At 49.8% G+C, this 24,823-nt stretch overlaps 1 protein-coding gene and 1 long non-coding RNA gene across 6 annotated transcripts in view; both read left to right on the top strand.

The window, feature by feature from the left end:
- Window positions 1-1,127: 1,127 nt before the first annotated feature.
- Window positions 1,128-13,651, top strand: LOC128898847 (uncharacterized). The gene is made up of 4 exons (XR_008462994.1): window positions 1,128-1,212; window positions 12,032-12,088; window positions 13,171-13,247; window positions 13,532-13,651. It is a non-coding gene; the product is annotated as an uncharacterized LOC128898847 (long non-coding RNA).
- Window positions 13,652-17,222: 3,571 nt separating this feature from the next.
- APLP2 (amyloid beta precursor like protein 2) overlaps window positions 17,223-24,823 on the top strand; it is a 65,628-nt gene continuing 58,027 nt past the window's right edge. For all 5 annotated transcript variants that reach the window (XM_054176214.1, XM_054176213.1, XM_054176212.1 and 2 more), the window contains exon 1: window positions 17,223-17,352. In XM_054176214.1, coding sequence (XP_054032189.1) covers window positions 17,257-17,352 — 96 coding nt within the window. In that variant the 5' untranslated portion in view covers window positions 17,223-17,256. The remainder of the gene's footprint in view (window positions 17,353-24,823) is intronic.

Here is a 24,823-nt window from a genome sequence, read left to right as displayed (position 1 = left end):
TGGGGTTGCTGTGGCCAATGTGCAGCCCCTGGCACTTGGATGTGTTCAATCTCCTGCCCTTGGCCTCTGCCCATCTGTCCAGCCCTTTGAGGTCCCTCTGCAGAGCCTCTCCACCCTCCAGCAGATCAACTCCTGCCCCCAGCTTGGTGTCATCTGCAAATTTACTGATGATGGACTCAATGCCCTCATCCAGATCATCAATAAAGATGTTGGGCTTCTGGGATTGAGTAGAAGAAAGCCACCCCTTGTGGCATCAGTGCTGGGCTTCTGGGATTGAGTAGAAGAAAGCCACCTCTTGTGGCATCAGTGGTGTGGCCCTGGCTTCAAGGCCTCTGATGTGGCAATCTTTGGCCAGCAGCCCCTGCAGCGAGAGCTGTGTGAGCAGCGTGGGGCTCTATTGATCTAGGTGTCATTCTGGATTGCACTCAGGATATCTTCTGCAGAGCAGCTCTTTGCAGTGGGATGTGTCCTTCAAGAGGAGAGTGGTCTCAGCAGAAGATAAATGTTTGCTTTAGGGAGTGATTGGTTTAAAGCAGGAGATGCTTTGGAGCCGAGGGAAGCATATTCCACCCACGCCGCAGGCAGGTAGCTGAATGCCTTTGAACACAAGTGCCTGAGTAGAGCAGTGGGGAGCTGGCTGGAGCAAGCATCTAGCAAGTGTCAGGATTTGTCAGGGAGTTCAGTGCTGCCTTATCTCTAAAGCTGACAAAAAGGAAATGGTATCATCTGAGGCAACCATTAAGACTGAAGCTGCAGCCCCTGCCCTGGTGCAGATGGCTCCCAATGACAAACTCCTGCTGCCAGCCAGCCAGGAAAAACAGCAGAATTTGCTGTACAGAGGGGGGTGGGGGGGGAAAGCAGAGCTGCCTGGAGCAGGGAATTCTGGCAGAGCCTCTGCTGTGCTTCAGGCAGATGACACCAGAGGAAGGATGCAGACACTGTAGGCTATGAAGAAATAACACATCAATCTGCTTTCCCCCAGTCTCTCAGAGAACAGAGCATAACCCAATTATTTTTGAGCCAGTCTCATGTTTTTCCCCTCTCCTCCCTCCCATTTTTATTTATTTTTTTTTCTTCCAGGAACTAATCCTCACTGTCAAAGCTCCTGGGATCTTATTGAGGTGTTGTTCTGCTCCAGGTGTGCCCAGGCACCTGGCCAGCTCAAGCCGAAGCAGAGGTGTTCTCTTCAAAGCAGAGGATTTACCCAGTAAGGTGAGAGCATTCTTTCAAGCACAGTTATGACAGTGCTGAGCAGTTCTCTGTTATTACAGAATTGTTCAGCTGTTGCTTTGAACTCCTGTAACCTCAGCTTGCACACAGTGGAAAAATTCAGGGTTTGCTTGCCTGAGCGTGAGGCTGAGCTTCCCAGCAAAATATTTGCTGTAGCTCCAGCTGGGAGGGCTGCTGGCTCCTGTGCTAGGCTGGGTTTGCTCCTCTTTCATTTTGCAGAGACCCTGCTGGAGATTTCTTTCAAGAGCTTTGCTGCCTGTGGTCAGAGTAAAGCTGACACTTCCCAGTGCTCTCAAATCCATTTCCATAAGATCATAGTATCATAGAATCAGTCAGGCTTGGAAGGGACCACAAGGATCAGCTAGTTCCAACCCCCCTGCCATGGCAGGGACACCCCACACTAGATCAGGCTGGCCAGAGCCTCATCCAGCCTGGGCTTAAACACCTCCAGGGATGGGGCCTCAACCACCTCCCTGGACAACCCATTCCAGGGCTTCACCACTCTCATGGGGAAGAACTTCCTCCTCACTTCCAGCCTGAATCTCCCCACCTCCAGCTTCATTCCATTCCCCCTAGTCCTATCACTGCCTGAGATCCTGAGCAGTCCCTCCCCAGCCTTCTTGGAGCCCCCTTCAGATCCTGGAAGGCCACAATGAGGTCCCCTCGGAGCCTTCTCTGCTCCAGACTGAACAGCCCCAACTCCTTCAGTCTGTCCTCACAGGAGAGGTGCTGCAGCCCTCTGCTCATCCTCATGGCCCTTCTCTGGACACCTTCCAGCACCTCCAGATCCCTCTTGTAATAGGGGCTCCAGAACTGGAGGCAGTACTCCAGGTGGGGTCTCCCCAGAGCTGAGCAGAGGGGGAGAATCCCCTCCCTGGCCCTGCTGGCCACACTTCTCTTGCTGCAGCCCAGGCTCTGCTTGGCTCTCTGGGCTGCAAGTGCTCACTGAGAGCTCCTGCTGAGCTTCTCCTCCCCCCAGCACCCCCAAGTCTCTCTCCTCAGAGCTGCTTTCCAGCCAGTCCCTGCCCAAGATGCACAGAATGGTTTGGGTTGGAAGAGCCCTTCAAGATGATCCAGTTCCAACCCCCCTCCATGGGCAGGGACACCTCCCACTAGCCCAGGTTGCTCAAGGCCAGTGGGAGCTCAGGGAGGATCTGGACTATAAATTTTTATCCAAATATCCCAGACTTTGTCCCTGGGTTTTCAAAATGCTCTGAAATGTGCTGCTTTCTGGATAGCCTTGAATGGGACAGAACTGAAATACCAGCAAGGGCATTTCTGAAAGCAGCTGTGGAATCACTTGGATCAAGAGATTTGGTATCCAATCAGCAGCCAATTTTTTTACACTGAAATGTCTTTGCCACCATGGTAAGGTTGACTTGAAAGGTTGCTGAGGTATTTAGGGAGACAAAGGACAGGAATCCAGCTGACAAGGTCAGTTCACACTTCCTGCATCAGTCTGATAAGGCTGAGTTCACAGAATGGCTTAGGTTGGAAGGGACCTCAGAAATCATCTACTCCAACCTCCCTGGCATGGCCAGGGATGCCTCTCAACTAGACTTGGTTGTCCAAGGCTTCATCCAACCTGGCCTTGAAGAATTCCAGGAAGGGAGCACCCACAGCCTGTCTGGGAAACCTCTGCCAGTGTCTCCCCACCCTCATACTGAAGAATGTCTTCCTCAAACCCAGGCTAAACCTTCTCTCCCTCAACTTAAAGCCATTCTCCCATGTCCTGTTGCCCTGCTGAGTTCTGCTTCACCCAAGAATCAAGCTGAATGAGCCACTCCACAGCCTTGTGGTGCTCCCCAAAGACAAAAGGTTGTGATGAGATGTCTGCTGTGTCAATGAAACCCAGAGCCAGGCTCCCTTTCTGTGCCTCCTCCTCACTAATTCCCTGCAGGACTTCTAGGGAACCTGCTGGTGCTGCCTGTTTCCAGTTTGTCCTTCCCAGCTTTGGCCCTTACCTGCTTTTGGTTTGAGTCATTCACTTTCATTTGGTGTGGTTGTGGAAACTGTAGGGGGAGGGAGGAGGAAAGCCACACCATACCCTTCACCAAATGCCATTTTATTTAGTACAGAGCAACTGCAGCACAGCAAAAACACAATCAAGGCATAATTAAGACTAGAAGACATTCTGTAACACCTGCTGGGAGTTTATCTCCTTTCAATCTTTCCCCAGGTTTTCTTTAGCAGCTGATATCTTGCTTGAGAAGATAAATATGAAGTGGGGGGGGGGGGAGAGGAAACAAAAAGGATGAAAGAGCTCTCTGCAGCCCAGAATTCAGGCTTCTTCCACTCAATAGTGAATCACACAATTGTTGAAAAGCTCTTGGCAAGCTTTTTGAGTCCAGGAATTCACATGTGCAGTGGTTTTTTCCCCTTCCCTTAACTTGAAAGCTCCATGCTCACAATGCAAGAACCTCCAACAAAGAGCAGCCTACACCTAGCCATAAACTCATTTGATTCTTGGTTTTAATTGCTCCACTCCTTGGGGTTGTTTTTTTGGCTGGTAAATGATTTCCTGCCCTGGGCCAGATGCTGTTTTCACACACAATGAAGTAACAGTCCTTTGTGAGTGATATCACAGTGTTAGACCACAGCCTTTATTGTGACTTCTCAAATTTAACCCAGTGAAATGCATTCTTTGTTGGTTGGTTGGGGGACTTCTAGATCTAGGGGCTGATTGAAGTCAGTCTGTAACAAAGAAACAAAAACCCCAGAGAAAACAGAGCCCAGAGACCTTGGGCAGTGGGTGGTGGGAAGGAAAATGTGCAAACAAAAGGAGGGCAGAAGGGGAAAAATTGGACTATTTGATATGTTCTCTCTTCTTGTACAGACAGAGGAAAAGCCTCAATTAAGACTTGTGGAATTTGTTGGGGTTTTAAGCTGTTGAGGTGTTGTAGGGATGTCATTGCTGACCCTGCCAAGGGATCATAGAATCCATAAGGTTGGAAAAGACCTCAGAGATCATCAAGTCCAACCTGTCACCCAAGACCTCCTGCCTACCTGGGATCTGCCCCTGTGCCCACACTGGGCTGCTGTGGTCAGTGCTGCATCAGCAGGTAGCTTTGGCTGGGGGAGGACCTCACCTGGTGTCTGCTCCTATTTCATACATTAGTTTGGGTTGGAAGGGACCTTGAAGATCATCCAGTTCCAATCCTCCTGTCATAGGCAGGGACACCTCCCACCAGCCCAGGCTGCTCAAGGCCACATCCAGCCTGGCCTTGAATGCCTCCAGGGAAGGAGTATCCACAACCTTCCTGGGCAACCTGTTCCAGTGCCTCTCCACCCTCACTCTAAAGAATTTCTTCCTAATCTCCAGTCTCAATCTCCCCTCTCCCAGCTTCAATCCATCCCCCCTTGTCCTATCACTACAAGCCTTTGTCAAAAGTCCCTCCCCCAGTAGCCCCTTGCAGGTACTGGAAGGCTGCTCTAAGGTCTCCTTGAGACCTCCTCTCCAGGCTGAATTACTTGTGCTCCCTGGCCACATCTCCAGGTCTGTGTCCATATATGCATCCACACACAAATGATTTGAGGTCTTTTCCAACCTTATTGATTCTATGATTCTAGGATATGATTTCTAGTCCTTCAACTAACCCACAGGGTTGGGCCCTTCCAAAACCAGCCTGGAGAGCCTGAAGTTCCCTTTTAGATGTCTGATCTGTGGGTTTCATATCACAATGGCACAGTTCCACCTTCTGCCCATCTAAGGGTTTATTAAAGCTGGTGTATGTGTTTGTGCCAGTCTCCATGTGCATAGGAATGAGTCCTCCTGAGGGGTTATGTAAAGGTATCTCTTCCAGCAGACAGAACAAATACAAGGAGTCCAGCTGAGGTACTTCAGCTCTGATCAGGCAAGGAGTGGAGCACTCCATTCTAAACTCAGAGCACTGCACACCCCTCAGGTCTGTGGAGAGCTCTCTCTTTGTCTGCACATAGATGTTTAAGCATAAGTGGATCTAAGGGCACAATTATACCTGCTTGGTTTTCCTCCCTTTCAAAAGGAGCTGGTGGTGATGAGAAAGGGAATGAGATGGAAGACAATCCTGTTGAATATTGGTTTAAAAACACAGAATGGCTTAGGTTAGAAGGGACCTTAGAGGTCACCTCCATGCCATGGCCAGGGACACCTCTCAACTAGACTTGGTTGCCCAAGGCCTCATCCAGCCTGGCCTTGAACACCCCCAGGGAGGGGCCACCCAGAACCTTCCTGGGTAACCTATTCCTCACCACCCTTGCACTGAAGGACTTTCTCCTAAAATCCAGTCTAACCCTCCTCTCCTTCAGCTTCAAAGCATTCCCCCTTGTCCTGTTGCTAGACACCCTCATGGAAAGTCCTTCTGCAGCCTTCCTGTAGGATCCCTTCAGGTATTGGAAGGCAGCTCTAAGGTCCCCCTGCAGCCTTCTTCAGGTCCCTCAGCCTGTCCTCACAGCAGAGGTGCTTCAGCCCCTGGATCATCTTAATGGCCTCCTCTGGACTCACTCCAGCAGCTCTGTGTCTTCTTTATGCTGGGGGCACCAGAACTGGAGGCAGGATTAGAGATGGGGTCTCAGCAGAGCAGAATCAGGGGGCAGACCCCCCTCTCTTGCCCTGCTGGCCACACTCTACTTGATGCAGCCCAGCACACAGCTGCCTGCTGGGCTGCCTGAGCCTTTTGCACAGCTTTTCAGCCATCTCAGGCAATAAAGGAGCTGGCAAACAGATCTGTCAGCCTCTATTTTCAAGCAATATGGCAAAGGTCTTATTGGACTGTTTTAGCAGGAGACAGAGAGAGGTGTTTATAACACCTGGTAGAATATTGAGAGATTTCAAAGTGCATCTATAGGAGGCTGGGGAAAAAAGAATAATAAAATAGGAAATGTGCTCAGCTTTTGCCCTCACAGTGCTCCACTGGGACTGCAGCAGGTAATATGCTGAAGAGAAATTTAGCCAAAAGCAATTTGGAGGGGAAACTATCAAAATGCAGCTAAATGAAGCTGGCTGGTTGGCTGGCTGGCCAGCAGAATCTGCATTCATGTGGCAAGTGTTTCATTACTCACCCTGCACTGCACTGCTTTTCTGATGGATATTTTTGTATCATCAGTTCCCATTTTTAAAATGCAGCTCTTAAATCCCCAAAGGGAATTGACTCCCAGCCATTTGCATTTTAAAGGCAAAACTCCAGCCTCAACAGAGTGCTCTACTTAAGACTCCTTTTTATATAACCTGGCCAATGAGCTACATCTTGGGGGAGGCCTCAGGGAGTCAACCAAGTGATTGAGACAAGGCAGGAGAATAGAATCGACTAGACTAGACTAGACTAGAATACAATAGAATAAACCAGGTTGGAAGAGACCTTTGAGATCATTGTGTCCAACCTGTCACCCAACACCACCTAATCAACTAAACCATGGCACCAAGCACCCTATCAAGTCTCCTCCTGAACACCTCCAGTGATGGTGACTCCACCACCTCCTCAGGCAGCCCATTCCAATGGGCAATCACTCTCTCTGGGTAAAACTTCCTCCTCACCTCCAGCCTAAACCTCCCCTGGTGCAGCCTGAGACTGTGTCCTCTTGTTCTGGTGCTGGGTGCCTGGGAGAAGAGACCAACCTCTGCCTGCCTACAACCTCCCTTCAGGTAGTTGTAGAGAGCAAGAAGGTCTCCCCTGAGCCTCCTCTTCTCCAGGCTAAGCAACCCCAGCTCCCTCAGCCTCTCCTCACAGGGCTGTGCTCCAGACCCCTCCCCAGCTTTGTTGCCCTTCTCTGGACACCTTCCAGCAGGTCAACCTCCTTCCTAAACTGAGGGGCCCAGAACTGGACACAGGACTCAAGGTGTGGCCTAACCAATGCAGAGTACAGGGGCAGAATGACCTCCCTGTTCCTGCTGGCCACACTGTTCCTGATGCAGGCCAGGATGCCATTGGCCCTCCTGGCTGCCTGGGCACACTGCAGGCTCATGTTCAGCCTACCATCGACCAGCACCCCCAGGTCCCTCTCTGCCTGGCTGCTCTCAGCCACTCTGCCCCCAGCCTGTGGCACTGCCTGGGGTTGCTGTGGCCAATGTGCAGCCCCTGGCACTTGGATGTGTTCAATCTCCTGCCCTTGGACTCTGCCCATCTGTCCAGCCCTTTGAGGCCCCTCTGCAGAGCCTCTTTACCCTCCAGCAGATCAACTCCTGCCCCCAGCTTGGTGTCATCTGCACATTTACTGATGATGGACTCAATGCCCTCATCCAGATCATCAATAAAGATGTTAAAGAGCATGGAGCCCAGCACTAATCCTTGGGGCACACCACTGGTGCCTGGCTGCCAGCTGGCTATGGCACCATTCACCACCACTCTCTGGGCTCAGCCTCCAGCCAGTTCCTAACCCATTGCAGTGTGCTCCCATCCTAGCCAGGGGCTGACAGCTTGGCCAGCAGTTTGCTGTGGGGGATGGTGTCAAAGGCCTTGCTGAAGTCTAGGTAGACTCCATCCACAGCCTGCCCCACATCCACCATGCTAGGCTTGGAGGAAGCTTGATTTGCTTCCTGAAATGAAGACTCTGCTGGTGCTGCTGTGAAAGTCTCCTGCCAACTGCTGTTTTATTACTGTGGGGCAAAATGACTTTATTGTTGGGAGAGGGGAGGGGGGAAAAAAAAGCACCTCCAAGCTCTGGCAACCCAGGAAAAGCAGAGCAGAGGCTACTCTCTTCCTGTGTGTGAGGGGAGATCATAGTAGGGGGTGGGGGGAAAGAGAGCTGTAAAATAAAAAGAGCAACTTTGAATTCAGCACTTTGCAAGAGTTTGGAAAGTTGCAGGGAAGGGGACGTGGGTTATGTTCAAAGAAAGATCTCTTGGGAGCTGACTCATCTTCTGAGAAGCGATTCAGAAGAGCAGGGGAGGGGGCTGCTCTCCCCCTCAGGCCATGGGTTTGTGCACGGCCGTCGTGGGCGGGTCCATTCCTTCCCTTGGAGATGCTGGGATTCATCTTCAGCTCGGATGCCCCAGTTCCTTTCGGCTGTGTCTTGCTGCATGCCTTTATTCCACCGAAAGAGACTTCAAATGCATGCAGTTCTTTATTCCTTATTGCCAAGAGAACCTCTATCCCAGCTTCTGGCTGCTCTAGCAGCTTGAAAGCAGCCAAACCACTGCTTGCTGCTCATTTTCTCGTGGCCCTCCAAACCCCTGGATGTTTCAAAGGTTATAAAACACCCAGTGCAGAACATGAAGCCATTTTAAATGACTTTATAATAAATAGTGCTGGAGTGGACTGTCTCTAGTTCAAAAAGATGAGCATCTTGTAGATTCAGGTCTGGAAAGATGGATTTCAGTGTCTGGAATGCCAGAATCCTACTGATTTTCTTCCCCCATCCTAACTCTCAGGTGAAGACTAGCATTAATCAGCAGAAGATCCTTCAGCTCCTTCCCAAAGCATGGTCCTGCTTGGATTTCAGTGCCTGGAATGCCAGAATCCTACTGATTTTCTTCCCCCATCCTAACTCTCAGGTGAAGACTAGGGCATTAATCAGCCATTAATCAGCACAAGATCCTTCAGCCCCTTCCCAAAGCATGATCTGGTGCACTGGAGGGCAAAGCTGCAGGGCCCTGGTGAACAACTCCCTTGTCTCCAGGGTGTGGATTTTGAGACATTAAAATAAACATTGCTGTGGTGACACAAGGAGAATGAGTGGCTGGCTGGGAGCCCTGGGAGGCTTCTCATGATGACTGTAACAGGAAATATATCTTAATGTTTAAGTGATGCAAGCTGCAGCCATCTATGCTGCTATCAAATTAATGTGAGTGAAGGATCATAGAATGGTTTGGGTTGGAAAGGACTTCCAGAAGTCATCCAGTCCAACCCCACTGCAGTCAGCAGGGGACATCCTCCACCTGATCAGGTTGCTCAGAGCCTTGTTGAGCCTTACCTTGAATATCTCCAAGGATGGGGCCTCCCTGGGCACCCTGTGGCAGTGTTCCAGCACCTTCATGGTGCAGAACCTTGTTCTTAAAGCCCAACCTAAATCTGCTCTTCTCTTATTTCAAGCCATTGCTCCTCATCCTATCACTGTAGGCCTTTGGAAACAGTCCCTCTGCAGCTGTCTTGTAGGCCCCTGATTTTAAGTACACCAGGAGAGTAAGCATCATGCAGCTGATAAAAGAGAACAGTTCCCAGTAAGAAAGCTTTGCAGTATCAGACCTGACACAGCTCCAGCATTCCTCATTGCCTGTTCCTGTGTCATAAGTGACTTCCTAACACACCCTGTTGCTTGCAAACTGAGTAACCACACAAAGGAGTGATGGGGAGCGGGGCAGGGAATAAAAGGTGGCTTCAGTGTGCCTCAAATGAGCCTGTTAGCACAGGTTCTTCTCTGCTGCCTGATGTCACAGGCACTGAATCAGAGCTGATTGGGGAGGGAGGGGTAGACTTCTTGTTGTTGAATTGCAGTTTCTTCAAAGCTGCTGCCAATGATTCTACCTTTGTTCAGCAGGACAAGTCCTGAGGTTGGTTTTTTGTATTTGCTGTTGTTCACTGCCTTGACATTTGTTAAGATGATTTGGCTTTTAATCCACCAATGAACCCTGGATGAGGCATGCATTCATGAATCAGGTCTCCTCTTCTGCCTGCCAGTAACAGAAGCCATTTGTATTTTCAATTTCTGGGTTTCTTTCTTTCTTTCTTTACAGTAGGGCACAAAAAATAAATTACAAGGAGAAGTTAAAATTGTTCCTCTCCAGCAGCTCTCCTGCATCAAGGCTTAATCCTTCCATTCTGTGTGATACCATTAATCATTGCACTGTGAGGTTTGACACACACATTTGTGGGGCAAGTTCAGATCTAATAGAAGAGCTGCAATAATACTGACTTATGTGGAACTGCAGCTAATTAGGACATATTTGAATTTTCATCATTCATGAAGGACCTCTATAAAATGAATAACCTTTCAGTCAGTTGAAATGAGACTGTCTGGGTGAGACAGGCAAGCAGACAAAGGGGGAGAGGGAAGAAACGCTGCCCAAGGGCAACAGGAGAGCTCTCAGCGTCTCTGGTAAGACTTCACCTGCAGCACTGCACCCAGCTCTGGAGCCCTCAATGCAGGAAGGACCTGGACCTGATGGAGCAGGTCCAGAGGAGGGCCAAGCAAATGAGTGGGGGGGTTGGAGCAGCTCTGTTATGAGGACAGGCTGAGAGAGCTGGGGTTGTTCAGCCTGGAGAGGAGAAGGCTCCAGGGAGACCTTAGAGCAGATTTTGAGTAGCTACAAGAAGGCTGCAGAAGGACTGTTTGCAAAGGCCTGCAGGGACAGGATGAGGGGCAATGGTTTGAAATGAGGGAAGAGCACATCTAGATTGGGTGTGAGGGAACAAGTTCTGCACCTGAGGGTGGTGGAATACTGGCACAGGCTGCCCAGTGGAGGCCCCATCCCTGAAGATATTCAAGGTGAGGCTCAACAAGGCTCCAGGCAACCTGATCCAGTGGAGGATGTGCCTGTTGACTGCAGGAGGGTCGAACTAGATGAACTTTGGAGGTCCCTTCCAACCCAACCCATTCTCTGATGCTAAGGAGCCAGTATCTGTGGAAAAGACAGTCAGGTTGCTGGGGGGATCCTTTTTAATTTGGGGTTGTTTTGTTTCTCTTTAAGCTCTCAAATGGCTTCACTACCACAAACTGCACTGCTCAGCTTGCCTTGATCCTGCCATCTTCAGAGATGAAACAACATTCACTTCTGTCCTCCCCCACAGGTGGACTAGAAGAGCTAAAGCTGACAGGATGCCTTCAGCCCTTAGGAAGATGCTACAGGAGGGTGAGAGTTTACTCAATGTTTTCTGCAGTTCCTCCTTTTCCTTGCTGTCTTGACCATGCTTTTATACCTTGCACCCTCACCTTTTGAGTTCCATGTCTCAGGCTGTTGGCTACAGCTCATTGAAGGAACATCCAGCATTATTCTGCCTCAAGATCCTGCCAGTTACCAAAGTCATGGATCCATCTGGAGGGGCCAAGTGAGCAGCATAAACACCCAGTTTGTCTCTTCTGCAAACTGATCCTTAGCTAAACTAGTGGTTAGGCTCTCTTCTATTTTTGGCATTTGGGCTCCTAAAGCTGAGTGTGGGCTCCTCACTCTGTGAATTACATATCAGAGATAATTCCCTTTCCTGGATGGTGAATCCTACAGATCCAGACATGATATCTGTTCCAAGCAGGATTGCTTGTGTCTGCCAGACACTGCCTTTGTCTTGGGTAGTCTTCCTCTTCAGACAACAGATTGCCCAGTTGAACTCTCTGTGATGACTGGGTTTGCCCTCCACCTAGAAAATGAGAGGAGACTTAGGACATTTTCTGGTTGCTGAGATTCATATGCAGAGCACTGATGAAGAAGCAGCAGCAGCAGCAGCTTCTTTTAGCAGCCACACTTTTGTTGTGCTAGCCTTAAGCATCCTAGATGGATGTGGTTTTCATTTCCCACTGCATTGCCACATTTTTTCTGTGCTGATGTGCTTCAGCAGAGCAGGAATCCTTCCAAACCTAAAAGAAGGGGTTCTTTGGAAGTTTGTGGTCATGGGAAGAGTGTTACTATGATGATTGCTTCCTCAGCTGCCTGGTAGATGCTGTGGGTCAGGGTCATGCTGATTGAGATCAACAGAACACAAACTTCTGTTTTAGTCTTAGAATAGCTGCATGAAAGCCAGACTGAAGGCCAGGACAGAGCAGGAGTTAAGGATTCACTGATACAATAAAGGGTCAGCTTCTCCCTCCCCTGCCAAGCCCTTTTAAAGATGTCTTTGAGCAGAAACAGAAAGCCTTGTTGTCCACCACTATTTACTGTGTCACTTCCTCTTCACAGATTCCTCTGCTGCTTTTCCTCATGCCTGCAACTGCTCCTTCAAGCCCTGGTTTTGAGGTATGACTGCACTTGCAATGCATCTCTTTTTGTTTGTCCTCCACCCTTTCCATTTTCTTAGGCTTCACTAGTCCCAGAGCAATCACTTTCCTTCCTTTCAACTCCTGTCTGCCTTGCTTTTATCTTCCAATGCCTAGGCCTCTGCATTTTCTGCTTCCCTCTTTCTGGGGAACATCTTGCATCTTCTCTATGTGCCTTGTATCTCAAGCCCAGTTTCTCTTTCTTCATCTCACTGCTGCTGGGCATTCTGCACCTTGCCTGCAACACGTTGTCCTCTCGAGTTACAGATGGAAGATTGAGTTGCAGACCTGCAGGAACCCCAGACTTCCACATGGAGATTTTGCAGCCAAATATAGATGTCCAATTCCACGGCAGGCTGGCAGCTTTCAGATGCTATTTATGGGGTTTGGAGCGGTATCATTTCCCAAAGGCACTTATGTAGCTGGCTGCTGGATCAAGGTTTAGTTGACTAATCAAAGTTTGGCATTGCTTCATGCCCCCTAAGAGACAGAGGTCTCATCCAGAGTGCAGCATGGCTGGTGAGGAGCTGTGGCAGTTAACTGTGTAGCATTCATGCGAGCTGGGTGGTCGATTTCTTCTAGCTGCACTGCTCTCTTAACAGCAGCCCACTACATTCTGTGGTTATTTTTCCAAATTCAGCTTGAATTCTGCCTCCTAAACCCAAGGCTGACTCAGCTCTGGCTCTGCAACCTCTGGCTTGCACACATTTGTCACGTAGAGCTCGTAGGACTGATAGGGTCCATCATTTAAATCTTCAATCAAGCTGTTTAATTAAAAGAGCTGCATGACATTACCATTCACAGGCCAGATCAATTTTAGGCTTTAATTTGTGGAGTTTCAGAGAAGGCTGAGAATATTCAAAGGCTTCCTCACTGCTCTGGACTCATTTTCCTGGTGGAATCTCAGTGCATCAGTTTGCTGAAGTTGCTGTTCCCAGTGACTTTAATGGTACCAGACACATTCCTCATTGACTTCCCTTGGCCCTTTTCATCGAGAGTTTTAACGTTCCCCTTCCAGGGCACATTTTTGCAATCATAACAATGTCCTTTCTGTTTACACAGATGTGGCCTTGCAGGTGATAATGGGCAGAGATGTTCACTTGAAACACTTCTTCCAGAACAAACAGCAGCAGTCAAAGGTGAGGATGAAATTCAAAGTGCTTCGTTAGCACAGATGTGCTGGGAAAAGGGCACTAAAAGCCTTGGAAGCAAGCCTATAAAATGGGACACTTGGGAGGAAGTGTAAAGCTGTCACCCACCTCACAGGGCTGACAGCAGGGAAGGTGGTGTGGGCACTGCCACAGCCTTGCAGCATTCATTCAGACCTGGTTTCTGGTCACTTTTGGTTTTGTCTGGGCAGGACTGATTTCTCTCTGAAGGGGATTCTCTTATTCAGATTTTGATTTGCTGCTTGTTTTTTTAGGTAGTAACTGAGCACTGATGGCCTTGCTTTTGAAGGTGACATGCTGTATTGCAGCCTCTCAGCAGGACGTCAGCTCTTACACCGTCGGTGCGTCTGTAGCACCAGGAGCAGGCTGTTACTTGGAGGCGAGAATGCAGTTGTGGTCGTAACTTGTGGCTTAGCTGTGAGACTTCCCCAAGAGTTACCAGACTGAAATTGCTTTTCAGCACAACAAGGACAATGCTGGGGTAATCAGGGCTGTCTCAGGAAAAAATCCCCTAGAGTGGATCCATCTGTTTGTGTTGTGCCTGCCTGTGGGGGCTGCTTTCTGGTGTGAACAGCCCTGAAGTTTTGTTAGATCTGAGTATCCTGAGCCTTGGTGTCTGCTGGTTGTATTCTGCCTTCTGCCACTGGCACCACGTGGCCATGGAATTTCAGCCTCTCATGAGGGCCCTCATGTTTTGATGCCTCTGTACTTACTTAGCACATTTGTGACTTGGTTGCAAGTGATGCTCAGGTCCCTGCAGCTAATTCCTTCAGTTTTTTGCTGTGTGCCCCCAAACCCAGCTCTTCACATGCCCTAAATTAACAAGCTCCCTTTTTGTTTGACCATCCTTAAAATGCTTTAGCTCACAGAGGGGCTGTGAACATTAATTAATGGCAAGCCCTATGTAAATACCAAGGATTAAAAGTACATTCATTTGTCCAGCTATAGAAATTCAACCTCAAATGAAAACCCCTGTGCAGAGATTTGTACATTTTGGTGTGGGGAGAGGAAAGAAAAGGGGGGGGGGGGGGATTTTTCTAAGAGAAGGGAAAAGCTTAATTCAGAAGGTCCTGTTATTTACTTAGCTATTCATATTGCACACCAAAATCCTAACATTAAACCAGCTCAGTTTTCAACTAGGACTTGTTATCTCTGTTTTCCAACTGAATTTGGCCAAGTTGAAAAGCAAATCCTATATGCCAGAGGACTGCAGTAAAGGAGATTTAAGGGGTTTCAAATACCATAAAGGAAAAAAAAAGGAGGCTGTAATAAGTGACTGGTGGACCAGTCAGCTTGCTTTAATTAAAACTGGGCTGCTTATTGATCTATTGCACAGATTTACCCCCCTCCTGCAACGTTTCAGCAATATTCCCTTCAACCAGTTCAGAAAATAGCACTGGGAAGAAACACCAAGGAGTATAAAAGTTGAGAAGGAAGATGCTTTATAACCATGCCAGGAGGGTTTGTACCAACATATTGCTGTGGGGTTTTTATTTTTTGCTTTCCATTCCATGTTAGCCCCTAGAAAAAGGAAAGCAAATGCACAGAATCTATGGGATGCACTTTCTCTGAGGGAATTTTAATGGCTTCACTGATTCCTGTTGCTTAAAACCCCAACAACACAAGTCTAAAATATGTGTTTATATCAGCTCTTTTAATGTGTCATGCCTAAAAATCTTTTCCCCCACTGCAACCAGTGGGAGCTTTAATGGTTACACCTTCAAGGCAGGCTTTTGTCATCCCTGAAGTACAATTTTTATGGTGCAAGCTAGGAAAAGAAAGGGGAAAAAAAGGCCAAAAAGGAACTACTAAATGTTTCATCCTGGTATGGAAGGGCTGCTGTAGCAGCAGCTGCACCTGTGGCTTGTGGTTTAGGCTGGATGTTAGGAAGAAGTTCTTCACAGAGAGCTTGGCCATGGGAATGTGCTGCCCAGGGAGGCGGTGGAGTCACCATCACTGGAGGTGTTTTAAGATGAGCCTGGATGAGGCACTTGGTGCCATGGTTTAGTTGATTAGATGGTGTTGGGTGACAGGTTGGACTTGATGATCTCTGAGGTGTTTTCCAAGCTGGTTGGGTCGATGATTCTCTGCTTTGTCCCAGGCCTTTCATCTTGGTTATGGTTATTATTATTACCACCATTATAATTGTATTACATTATTATTATTATTATTATTATTATTATTATTATTATTATTATTGTTGTTGTTGTTGTTGTTGTTGTTGTTGTTGTTGTTATTACTATTATTTTCAATTTAAGAAGTGAAGTGGTGAAATGGAAATGCTGCCAATTCAGATGTGCTGCCACTGGTTTCAAAGCCCAGAAATGTGCCTTTCAATAGTGCTAGAACATCTGGACTGGGGAAAAAAAAAAAACCACAAACCCTTGTGGCACAGCTGTTTTACACTGACCAGCACACAAACTGGAGGAGGTGGTGGTGATGTGTCCAATATTTAATTGAAGTTTACAGAGAGCTTTGCTGTGTTTACAGAGGCTGGCAACGAGCGTGCCGTCTTCTAGGTAACGCCTGGCAAGCACCCACCGTGTGTTGGTGCAGGATGAAGCAACCTATGATTGTTATTTAGTAATTGTGTATTGTAAGGGGAAAGAAAAAGAAAAGAAAAAGCACAACTCTGTTGTTTTGGGCTTTTTTATTGTGAAACAAGATGGGCTGGGAGCTTGCTGGAAGCGCCATGGCTCGGTGGGGTCAAGAAAGTCTACAACTACCTGAAGGGAGGTTGCAGCCAGGTTGGTCTCTTCTCCCAGGCAAGCAGCACCAGAACAAGAGGACACAGTCTCAAGCTGCACCAGGGGAGGTCTAGGCTGGATGTTAGGAAGAAGTTCTTCACAGAGAGCTTGGCCATGGGAATGTGCTGCCCAGGGAGGTGGTGGAGTAACCATCACTGGAGGTGCTTTAAGATGAGCCTGGATGAGGCACTTGGTGCCATGGTTTAGTTGATTAGATGGTGTTGGGTGACAGGTTGGACTTGATCTCAAAGGTCTTTTCCAACCTGGTCTGGTCTATTCTATTCTAAATCAAGAGATTCATAGAGTGCTTTGGGAGCAACAGACAGGAATAGAATAGAATAGAATAGAATAGACCAGGCCAGGTTGGAAGAGACCTTCAAGATCATCGTGTCCAACCTATCATCCAACATCACCTAATCAACTAAACCATGCAACCAAGCACCCCATCCAGTCTCCTCCTGAACACCTCCAGTGATGGTGACTCCACCACCTCCTCGGGCAGCCCATTCCAATGGGCAATCACTGTGTAAAACTTCCTCCTAACCTCCAGCCTTGAAAGTCGTCTAGATACACGAAGAGACTTTTTTTTTTTTTTCAGTGGAAGACCTCATTGTTTGGTTTTTAGATAAGCAAACCACCTTGTTTCCTTTTTATGAGCCTCAAAACCCCTCTCTTCGCCGCAGGGGTGGGGCGAAGCTATGAAGACGGAAGGCTTTCAGTTCATCGATGCCCATGTAGCCCATGGCCACCGTGCCCCGCAGCCTTGCTGTAAGGCGTTTCACCTGGACGCTTCATTTCTATAGCAGCCTACAAAAACCCACCAGAGACGTGAGAAGTGTCCCCACAGGGGTGTCTCCCGCTCCGCGCTTGCCCAAGGGCCTCCCCGCAGCCTCACCTGCGGCCGCCATGTCCCGCCGGGGCAGGAAAAGGGAGCCCACTCTCCGTGGGCGGGGCAACCTGCCCCTCTCCTCTTCCTATTGGCTGGTAGCGGGGCAGAGGGGGCGTGGATACCTCTCCCATACGCCCTCACTCTGCCGGGAGGGTTGGGGGGACAGAGACGGCTTTCCTGTGTGGCGCGGCGATTGGCCAGCTACTGGGAGGGGCTGCGTGGCGTCACTCCCTCGCTTCCCCATGATAGGGCAGGGGGGCTGGTAGGCGGGGCCTCGCCAGGCGGCTCCTGCCGTGCCGCCGAGGGGGGCGCTGAGGCCGCAGTAGCGTCTGGGCGGCGGCAGATGAACGTGGTGGCGATGGGGTCCGCGCTGCGCTTCTCCTTCTTGCTCCTCCTGGGGCTCGCTGGCCCCGCGGCTACGCTCGCTGGCTATATCGAGGTAGGTAGGGGCTGCGGTGCGGCAGTTTTGCGGCCGTCGAGGGGGGCGGGCTGTCTTTGAGAGGTCCGCGCCGCTGCCCTTCTAGGGCGGCTGAAGTAGCGGGTGCGGCCCCGCTCTGAGCGGGCTCTCCCTGGGGGGACTCTCCCATGCCGCCCGCGGGGGCCGGGTATTGTCTGGCAGGGACGAAAGGTGGAGGGGAGGCCGTGACGGGATTTCCTCGCCGTCTTCCCGGGGTGTTTTTCCTCTCTTCGGTGGCGAGTTAGCGCGGGAGGGCGGGGGACACCGCGGTATCGCCCGGGGTCAAGCTGCAGCCGGGCTGCGGTCGTGAAGGCGGCAGCGAAGCGGTGTGTGCAAGGTGTCTCTGCTCGCATGGAAGGAGCTGGAGGCTGAGCAGCTGCTGCCAGACCTTCTAGGAGTAGGCGGTGGTGGATTGGTGTTTTCTTCTTGCGTTCAGGGAAACGCTCCAAGCAGACACCGGAGGCCTCTTATCTGGCCAGAGATCGCCAGCTTTAGCAGCTTCGTCTCACCGGGATGATGGGATGGCTTTGGGTTGGGTTTTTGTGTGTGTGTGTTGAGAAGTGACCTCTGCATTCTTGGCATCACGGCAAGAGCTGTGAGCTACAGATTGGTCTAGAAGCTTAGCAGACTGTTAGAGGGCAATTTCGTAGAGAACAGCCTGGGTTAAAGGAATCCATTTGGTTCGTGTTTGCTTAGTAAGATCCTGAATGGATTTGAGCTGTTACCTTATCTTTTGGAGGGGATGCTCCAGCCAAGTGTAATCTGTATGTGTTTAATGTAGAAATGGCTTAGGTGCCACAATTCACCTCTGTATATTCACACATAGGTGTAGACACGTGTGTATTATGAATAGGTGCTGCATTTCCATCTCTGTATGTGAAATGAATTGTTCTATCCCTAAACCCAGCAGCTTTGTGTCCACTCCGTGGCAAAGAGATTGGCACTAGGTGGTTTTTCAGGTCGTTTCCAACCCAAACCGTTCTGAGCTGGCAGGAAAAAAAACACCCTTCTTGATTAAAATCCTTGATGTTATAACCTGCTGGAGTGGAACAGCAAGCCAAAGAGCAAAGTTCACTCCAAGCTTCAACCATGGCACGTAAATAAGAGCTTAATAATCTATGGCTGGGTGTTGTTTGGAAATGCAAACCAGCTACATCTGCCTTGGATTGTTTAGGGGTGCATCAAGAAGTGGATTGTGGCTGCTAGTGAATGGTTTGATTTGGTGGTTTATAGGCTGAGTTTACCAAGCTGAGCTAAGGAGAACATCTACCTGGCTGTGATGCAACAATCTCAAGTCTTAAACTGGCAGGAATTACCGGCAATGATCAGGGTTATTTGATGTTTTTTGGTATCTATTGTGTGAAATTAGCCTGGGCAGTGACTTCTGCTCACTCAAGCTGCTCTTGAGGAGTAATACTCCATCCACTTGGTCCTGCTGCTCTATTTCTATAAAGCAATGGAACGTGGTGAGAAGTGGCTTGGGAAAAGCTCTTGCAGAGGTTACCTTGCAGGAAAGGGAACTTCAGGCCCTGTGGGGCTGCCCTGGGGGAGCCTGGCTACTGCCAAGATCAGGTTCCTTGGCATTGCTTTGGTGGTAGGGGACTCTGCTGGCTGCTCTGCGGTGGCTGGGTTCAATCTGATCTCTTGCACCTGCTTGGAAACTCCTCCAGCTGTAGGTCACTTCCTCTGTCACATCCGAGACAAATTCAGCTGCTATGCACATCCCTTCTGGAAGCTGCTGCTGCTTGTGGACATGTGTGACAAGTCAGGAAGCAAACCTGGCTGGCTTTTCATTCCCGAGCCTTGTATCCATCTAAAGGAGCAGACCCCGGGATTGGCAAAGGCTTTGGCACAGCGGTGTCACAGCTCAGCGTGCCAGGAAGGGGCTGGCAAGGATTAAAATGAGCCCATTTCTGCCTTGTGCTCCTGATGCCTGTCACAAGGCTGCTTTTGCAGGCTGTGGCTTCCCTCCCACCCTGCAGCAGGCTGGGCTGCTCCGACAAGGATCGGTGCAAGCCTGGGGTTATGCCAGTGCACCGGGCTGGCCCCTGCACCTCTTGGGGTCTGCTCAGCCGCTCCTGCAGCATGCTCCGAGGGCACAGGGCAGCCACTTTAATCCACTGGCACAAAGTATCACTGCTGACATTGAAATTGTTGGGTTTGCTGCCTCCCCTCCCGTTGTGGTGTCTGTTGGGGACTGCAGTTCTTGCATCTTTCTTGCTGCTAGGCTGGGTTCTGGGGTTTTTTTGGGAGGAATAATGTGTTGCTGGAGGTGAAATGGTTATTTGAGCTCTTACCCTGCAAGCATTCCTGGATGTTATCAGGTCATGTGGTGAAAAATGCACAAAGGGCTGATTCATGGGGGCTGTGATGACAGGTTAGACTTGATGATCTCTGAGGTCTCTTGCAACCTCGGTGATTCTGTGTGTGTGATTCCTTCTTCCAGTAATGAAGAGGATATTTAAAGGTGTGCTGGAGCTAGGGAAGCTGCCTGGCCATGTCTGCACTTATTAGTTTAGTTGGCTTGGCACGGTCCCATTAGGTGGATTTTCTTTGGCTTGATTATCTTAGCTACCAGTCCCTGTCCCTAGGACACCCAGTAATCTTCTTAGCGACTACAATTTGTTTGTCTTTCCTTCCTGAGCAGAGGGAGGTGGGGGTGGAGTGGTGGTGGTGTTGTTTGAATTACTGGGATGTGACCCTTTTGAACAGGGTGTTCCCAAGGGCCTGTCCCTGGTGACAGTCGGTCTCCCTTTCAGATCATCCTCTGTTGATGGCTGATAGCTTCTGACAGCCTCTCTTCCACATGCATTTGAATAGAAGAGCTTAGAGAAGTCACTGCAGTCCATGCTGTGCTTTCCAGAGCAGTTCTGTCTGGGCTGTGTTGCTGCTGTGTTTTCCTTCAGAAGTCCCCCAAGAACTTCAGATAGCCAACTGGAAAGGGGAAAAAGGGAATCTATTCTAATTTGATCTGTATTCCAGTGATCAACTACTTCTGCTCTGCCCTCCAGGCCCTGAGAGATGCTAAGTTTCTTGTTCATCACTTGACCTTTTAGTCTAATCCAATCTGAGGCGCTGCAGACTCACTCTTGCCTTTTTTTTAACCATGTTTGCTTTCAGTGGTCCTTTTCCAGAGCTGCCTCAAACCCTTCCCTCTGTTACCTGCCTCAAATGACCAGGATTTAAGGAGGGGGGAGGAAATACCCCCAGCAGTGTGTTTGACAGCAGAGTGATTCCATTTCATGCTGGTTTGTAGGGGCTTTTTTGTGCCTGTGTATTGGATGCTTAAATCCTCACTGACAAACCCACCAGCCTGGTGCCATTTCTGCAGACCTTGGGGACTTCTAATTGCCTGCTGCATTGAACAAAGCACTCCACCTAGGGGAAATTTCCACTTCTCTGTGGAAGCCCTGGGTAGCAACAGCTCAGTAAAATTCCAGCCCTCAGCCTGTGCCCTTTGCTTTGCTTTCGGTTCCCCAAACTTTGCTTTGCAGTGAGCCTCAGGAAATGTGCTTTGGTACGAGAGGGACTGCACACAATGCCTCTGCTGAGCCTCAGCAGAAGCTGCTCTGGAGCAGGAATAAAGAACTAAAGCACAGGCAGATGGACATCTGATATTGCAGAGAGGCTCTGGAATTTCTGCTGCGTTGTAGAATGCCACGGGAAGGTAAGCTCTGCTCTCTGGAGGAGGCTTTCAGCTCTCCTTGCTTCCCATGTGAAATATTTATTACCTCTCTTAACTCTTGTTTAATATCTCTACCAGGGGCTGATTGCCTTTTTTCCTCCCCCCTCCTTGTTTTGTTAATATTTTCATTGTGTTGCCTGAGAGCTGTTGAAAACCAATTTGGTAGGTGGCTGTAGCTGGATGGGAGCTTTGTTATGGTTGCATTCGGCTCCTCCTTCTGGGCTTGCTGATGCTGCAGGATGAGGGAGGGGATTCTGCCCCTCTCCTCTGCTGAGACACCCCCTTGCAGCACTGTGTCCAGCACAAGGACGTGGAACTGCTGGAGTGGGTCCAGAGGAGGCCACAAAGATCATCACAGGGCTGGAGAACCCATGTGGGGAGAGGCTGAGAGAGTTGGGGATGTTCAGCCTGGAGAAGAGATGGCTCTGGGGAGACTTTAGAGCAGCCTTCCAGTACCTGAAGGGGGCTCCAGGGGAGCTGGGGAAGGACTTCTGACAAGGGCTGGGAGTGTCAGGACAAGGGGCAATAGATTGAAGCTTGAGGAGGGGAGATTGAGACTGGGGATTAGGAAGAAACTCTTTCCGGTGGGGGTGGTGAGACACTGGAACAGATTGCCCAGAGAGGTTGTGGATGTCCCCTCCCAGGAGGTGTTCAAGGCCAGATGGGATGAGGCCTTGAGCAGGCTGGGCTGGTGGGAGGTGTCCCTGCCCATGGCAGGCAGTTGGAACTGGAGGATCTTTAAGGTCCCTTCCAACCCAAACAATTCCATGAACCTTACAGTGTGGGGAAGGATGAATGCAGCATCTCCATGCTGTGTTCCAGGCTTCTCTCAAGATGTTGTTTATGGAAATCCTGCCTTTGCTTTTTTTTTCCCTCCTGTGCCTGTGTCTTTTGGGGGTGTCTGGGCACCACCTTGTAAACATAAGCTATTTTGACTGTAGCATCTGCTGCTACAAATGTACTGAAGCCACAACCTCATTCTTCAGTCAAGAGGAGGCATAGACCACACCAAATGGTCTCTTAGAACCATGGAACTCTCTCACCTTGAAGATGATCAAGCCCAACCATTTTCTGACTCTACCAAATCTGCTGCTACACAACCTAAGAGCAGCAAAGCCATTAGTTCTGTTTCTACACTTGGGCATTTCAGACTCTTCTTGCTCACTGCTTAGGTTTCTCAGCTGATGTCACCCTTCAGAGGGTTGCTCTCCTGCCACTTCTGTGCGGTAAAACTTAGTGCCATTGATTTCAGTTCAGGCAGTCAGCACCTCTGTTAATTTAGGATGGGACTTGCTCTTAATTGGAATGCTTCAAATACTTGCAGTGGCCTAGAAACCATTCTGCTGAGGCTTCCAATTCAGAACTGTGTACTGGAACTGGGGAGGTTGCCCCTTTCTTCTCCAGGAGTGTTGTTCAGACCCATGATGGCTTTGTTCTGCTTTGCCTACTAGCAGTGAGGTTGTCACAGGCAAATGAAAGTGAAGGGAGGTTCTTCTCCCCCTCTAATCTGCCCCACTCAGGTCACACCTGGAGGACTGGGTCCAGTTCTGGGCTACCTGGTTCAAAAGAGACAGGAAACTGTTGGAGAGAGTCCAGCTGAGGCTACAAAGGTGCTGAAGGGCCTGGAGCATCTCTGGGGGAAGGAAAGGCAGAGAGCCTGGGGCTGTTGAGCCTGGAGAAGGGCAGCCTCAGGGGGACTCTGATCAGTGCTCAACAAGAGATAAAGAGTGGGAGGCAAGAGGACAGAGCCAGGCCCCTTAGTGGTGCCCAGTGACAGGGCTGGGGGCAATCTGAATGGGAGGAGAAACTTCTTTGTTGGGAAGATCCTGGAGCAGGCTGCTTGGGGAGGTTGTGGAGGCTCCATCTCTGGAGAGCTTCCAAAGCCACTTGGCCGTTGCCATCCTGGGCAAGCTGCTGTTGGACTGAATGATCTCCAGAGGTTCCTTCCAGCCCCACACCTTACTGGGATTCTGGGAAGTGGCCTGCCCAGTCCTGGGGTTTACCTTAACTGCAGTCCTTAAGGCAACCTGGCTGCCTGAATTGAGTCCATGTCCATGCTGCTTGAGCATGTTTTCACTCATGTAAATGGGCAGGGCTGGACTTCAGGTTGGGTGCTACCAGAGGAAGAAAGAAGTGAAGCTTCACTGCTGAGAGGCAGTGCAGGAGGGAATGTTCATTTCAGGAGAAGCAGTGGGGAGGCTTGCTGTGAGTTGTTTTTAGAGTAACTCCTCCCTGATGTTCTGCAAATGGTGTTGAAGTAATCTGGGCAGCAGCGCAGCATAGCGTGCTTGGCTTGACGTAAGCAGGTGTCCACCTGACCACAACCCCATGCAGCTAAGCTGCTTACCACCACTTCATTTTCAAGTATTACAGGGGATGCTTTGGATATATAGCCAGTGGGGAGAAGAATGCCTTCATTACCCTGGAGAGATCAACCTCCTGTAGGGATGAAATCCAGTTAGAACCCTTTTTGTCCTCCTATTCCGTGCTGTCAGCTGTTGCTGTGTTCTTCCACAGGTTTATACCTTGCAGACCTTCATTTTGGTTTATGCCTTTGGTTTAACTCTCTTAACTGGTGTGCAGAGTCAGGTGGTGCCCCTCTCTGTGTGGCATTTCAGGTTTGATTTCCAGAGGCCCCAGTGGAAAGTCCCAGTTGGTCTCTTCTCCCTGGTGTCAGGTGAGAGAAGGAGAGGAAATGGCCTGAAATTGTGCCAGGGCAGGGTTAGGTTGGAGACTAGCAGCAATTTCTTTGCTGCAGGAGTGGGCAGGGATTGGCACAGGCTGCCCAGGGAGGTGGTGGAGTCCCCATCCCTGGAGGTGTTCAAGAAATGTGTGGACATGGTGCTGTGGGACAGGGCTGAGTGACCATGATGGTGTTGGGTTAATGACTGGCCTCATTAATCTTGGAGCAGATGAGCTCTGAGGTCCCTTCCCACCTGAGCCACTCTGGTGGACTGCAAGGATGGGTTCACCTGAGGTGGCTTGTTCCCTGCAGGCTTTTTCTCTCAAGATGATTGTGCTCTGCCATGCAGCAATGTCTGTGAGCAGTGATGTGGGGGAAGTCTTGGCTCTCAAGCCTCCTGAAGAGCCTGGAGACAGAGTTGAGTTTAATCTTCTCTGTGGGAGCCTTTCTGGGGGGATGCCTGTTCTGAACCTCTGGAAGGTTCAGTGGGTATTCTACCTGCAAGGATTTCCTGCAGGGCTGGGCAGGATGCAGTGCCTGGATGAGCCCTGCAGTTGATGAAGCAGGCTTCTGAAGTTGTTATTCTGTGCAGAGTGTGAGCTCCAGAGTTTACAGAGGAGACGAAATCAATAAGTGTTTGGCTTGGATGGCTTTGGAGTGCTTGGAGCCTAACTGAAAATCATTATGAAATGATGGCTTTGGTGACTTGAGAAACTGATAGGAAGGGCTTAGAAATGAATAAATTCGTAGAATGGTTTGGGTTGGAAGGACTTCAAAGGTCATCCAGTTCCAAGCCCCTGCCATGGGCAGGGACACCTCCCCCCAGCCCAGGTTGCTCAGTGCCTCATCCAGCCTGGCCTTGAACACCTCCAGGGAAGGGGCATCCATGACCTCCCTGGGCAGCCTGTGCCAGTGTTTTCCCACCCTCACTGGCAAGAATTTCTCCCTAATCTCCAGTCTAAATCTGCCCTCTGCCAGCTCAAAGCCATTGCCCCTCATCCTGTCACTACAAGTCATTGTATAGGGTCCCTCTCCAGCCTTCTTGTAGCCCCCTTCACGTACTGGGAGGCTGCTCGAAGGTCTCC

This window comes from Dryobates pubescens, chromosome 34, assembly GCF_014839835.1.
Source record: "Dryobates pubescens isolate bDryPub1 chromosome 34, bDryPub1.pri, whole genome shotgun sequence".
NCBI lineage: Eukaryota > Metazoa > Chordata > Aves > Piciformes > Picidae > Dryobates > Dryobates pubescens.
The sequence above is the reverse complement of the archived record's forward strand: the minus strand, read 5'-3'. Positions and strand labels throughout refer to the sequence as shown.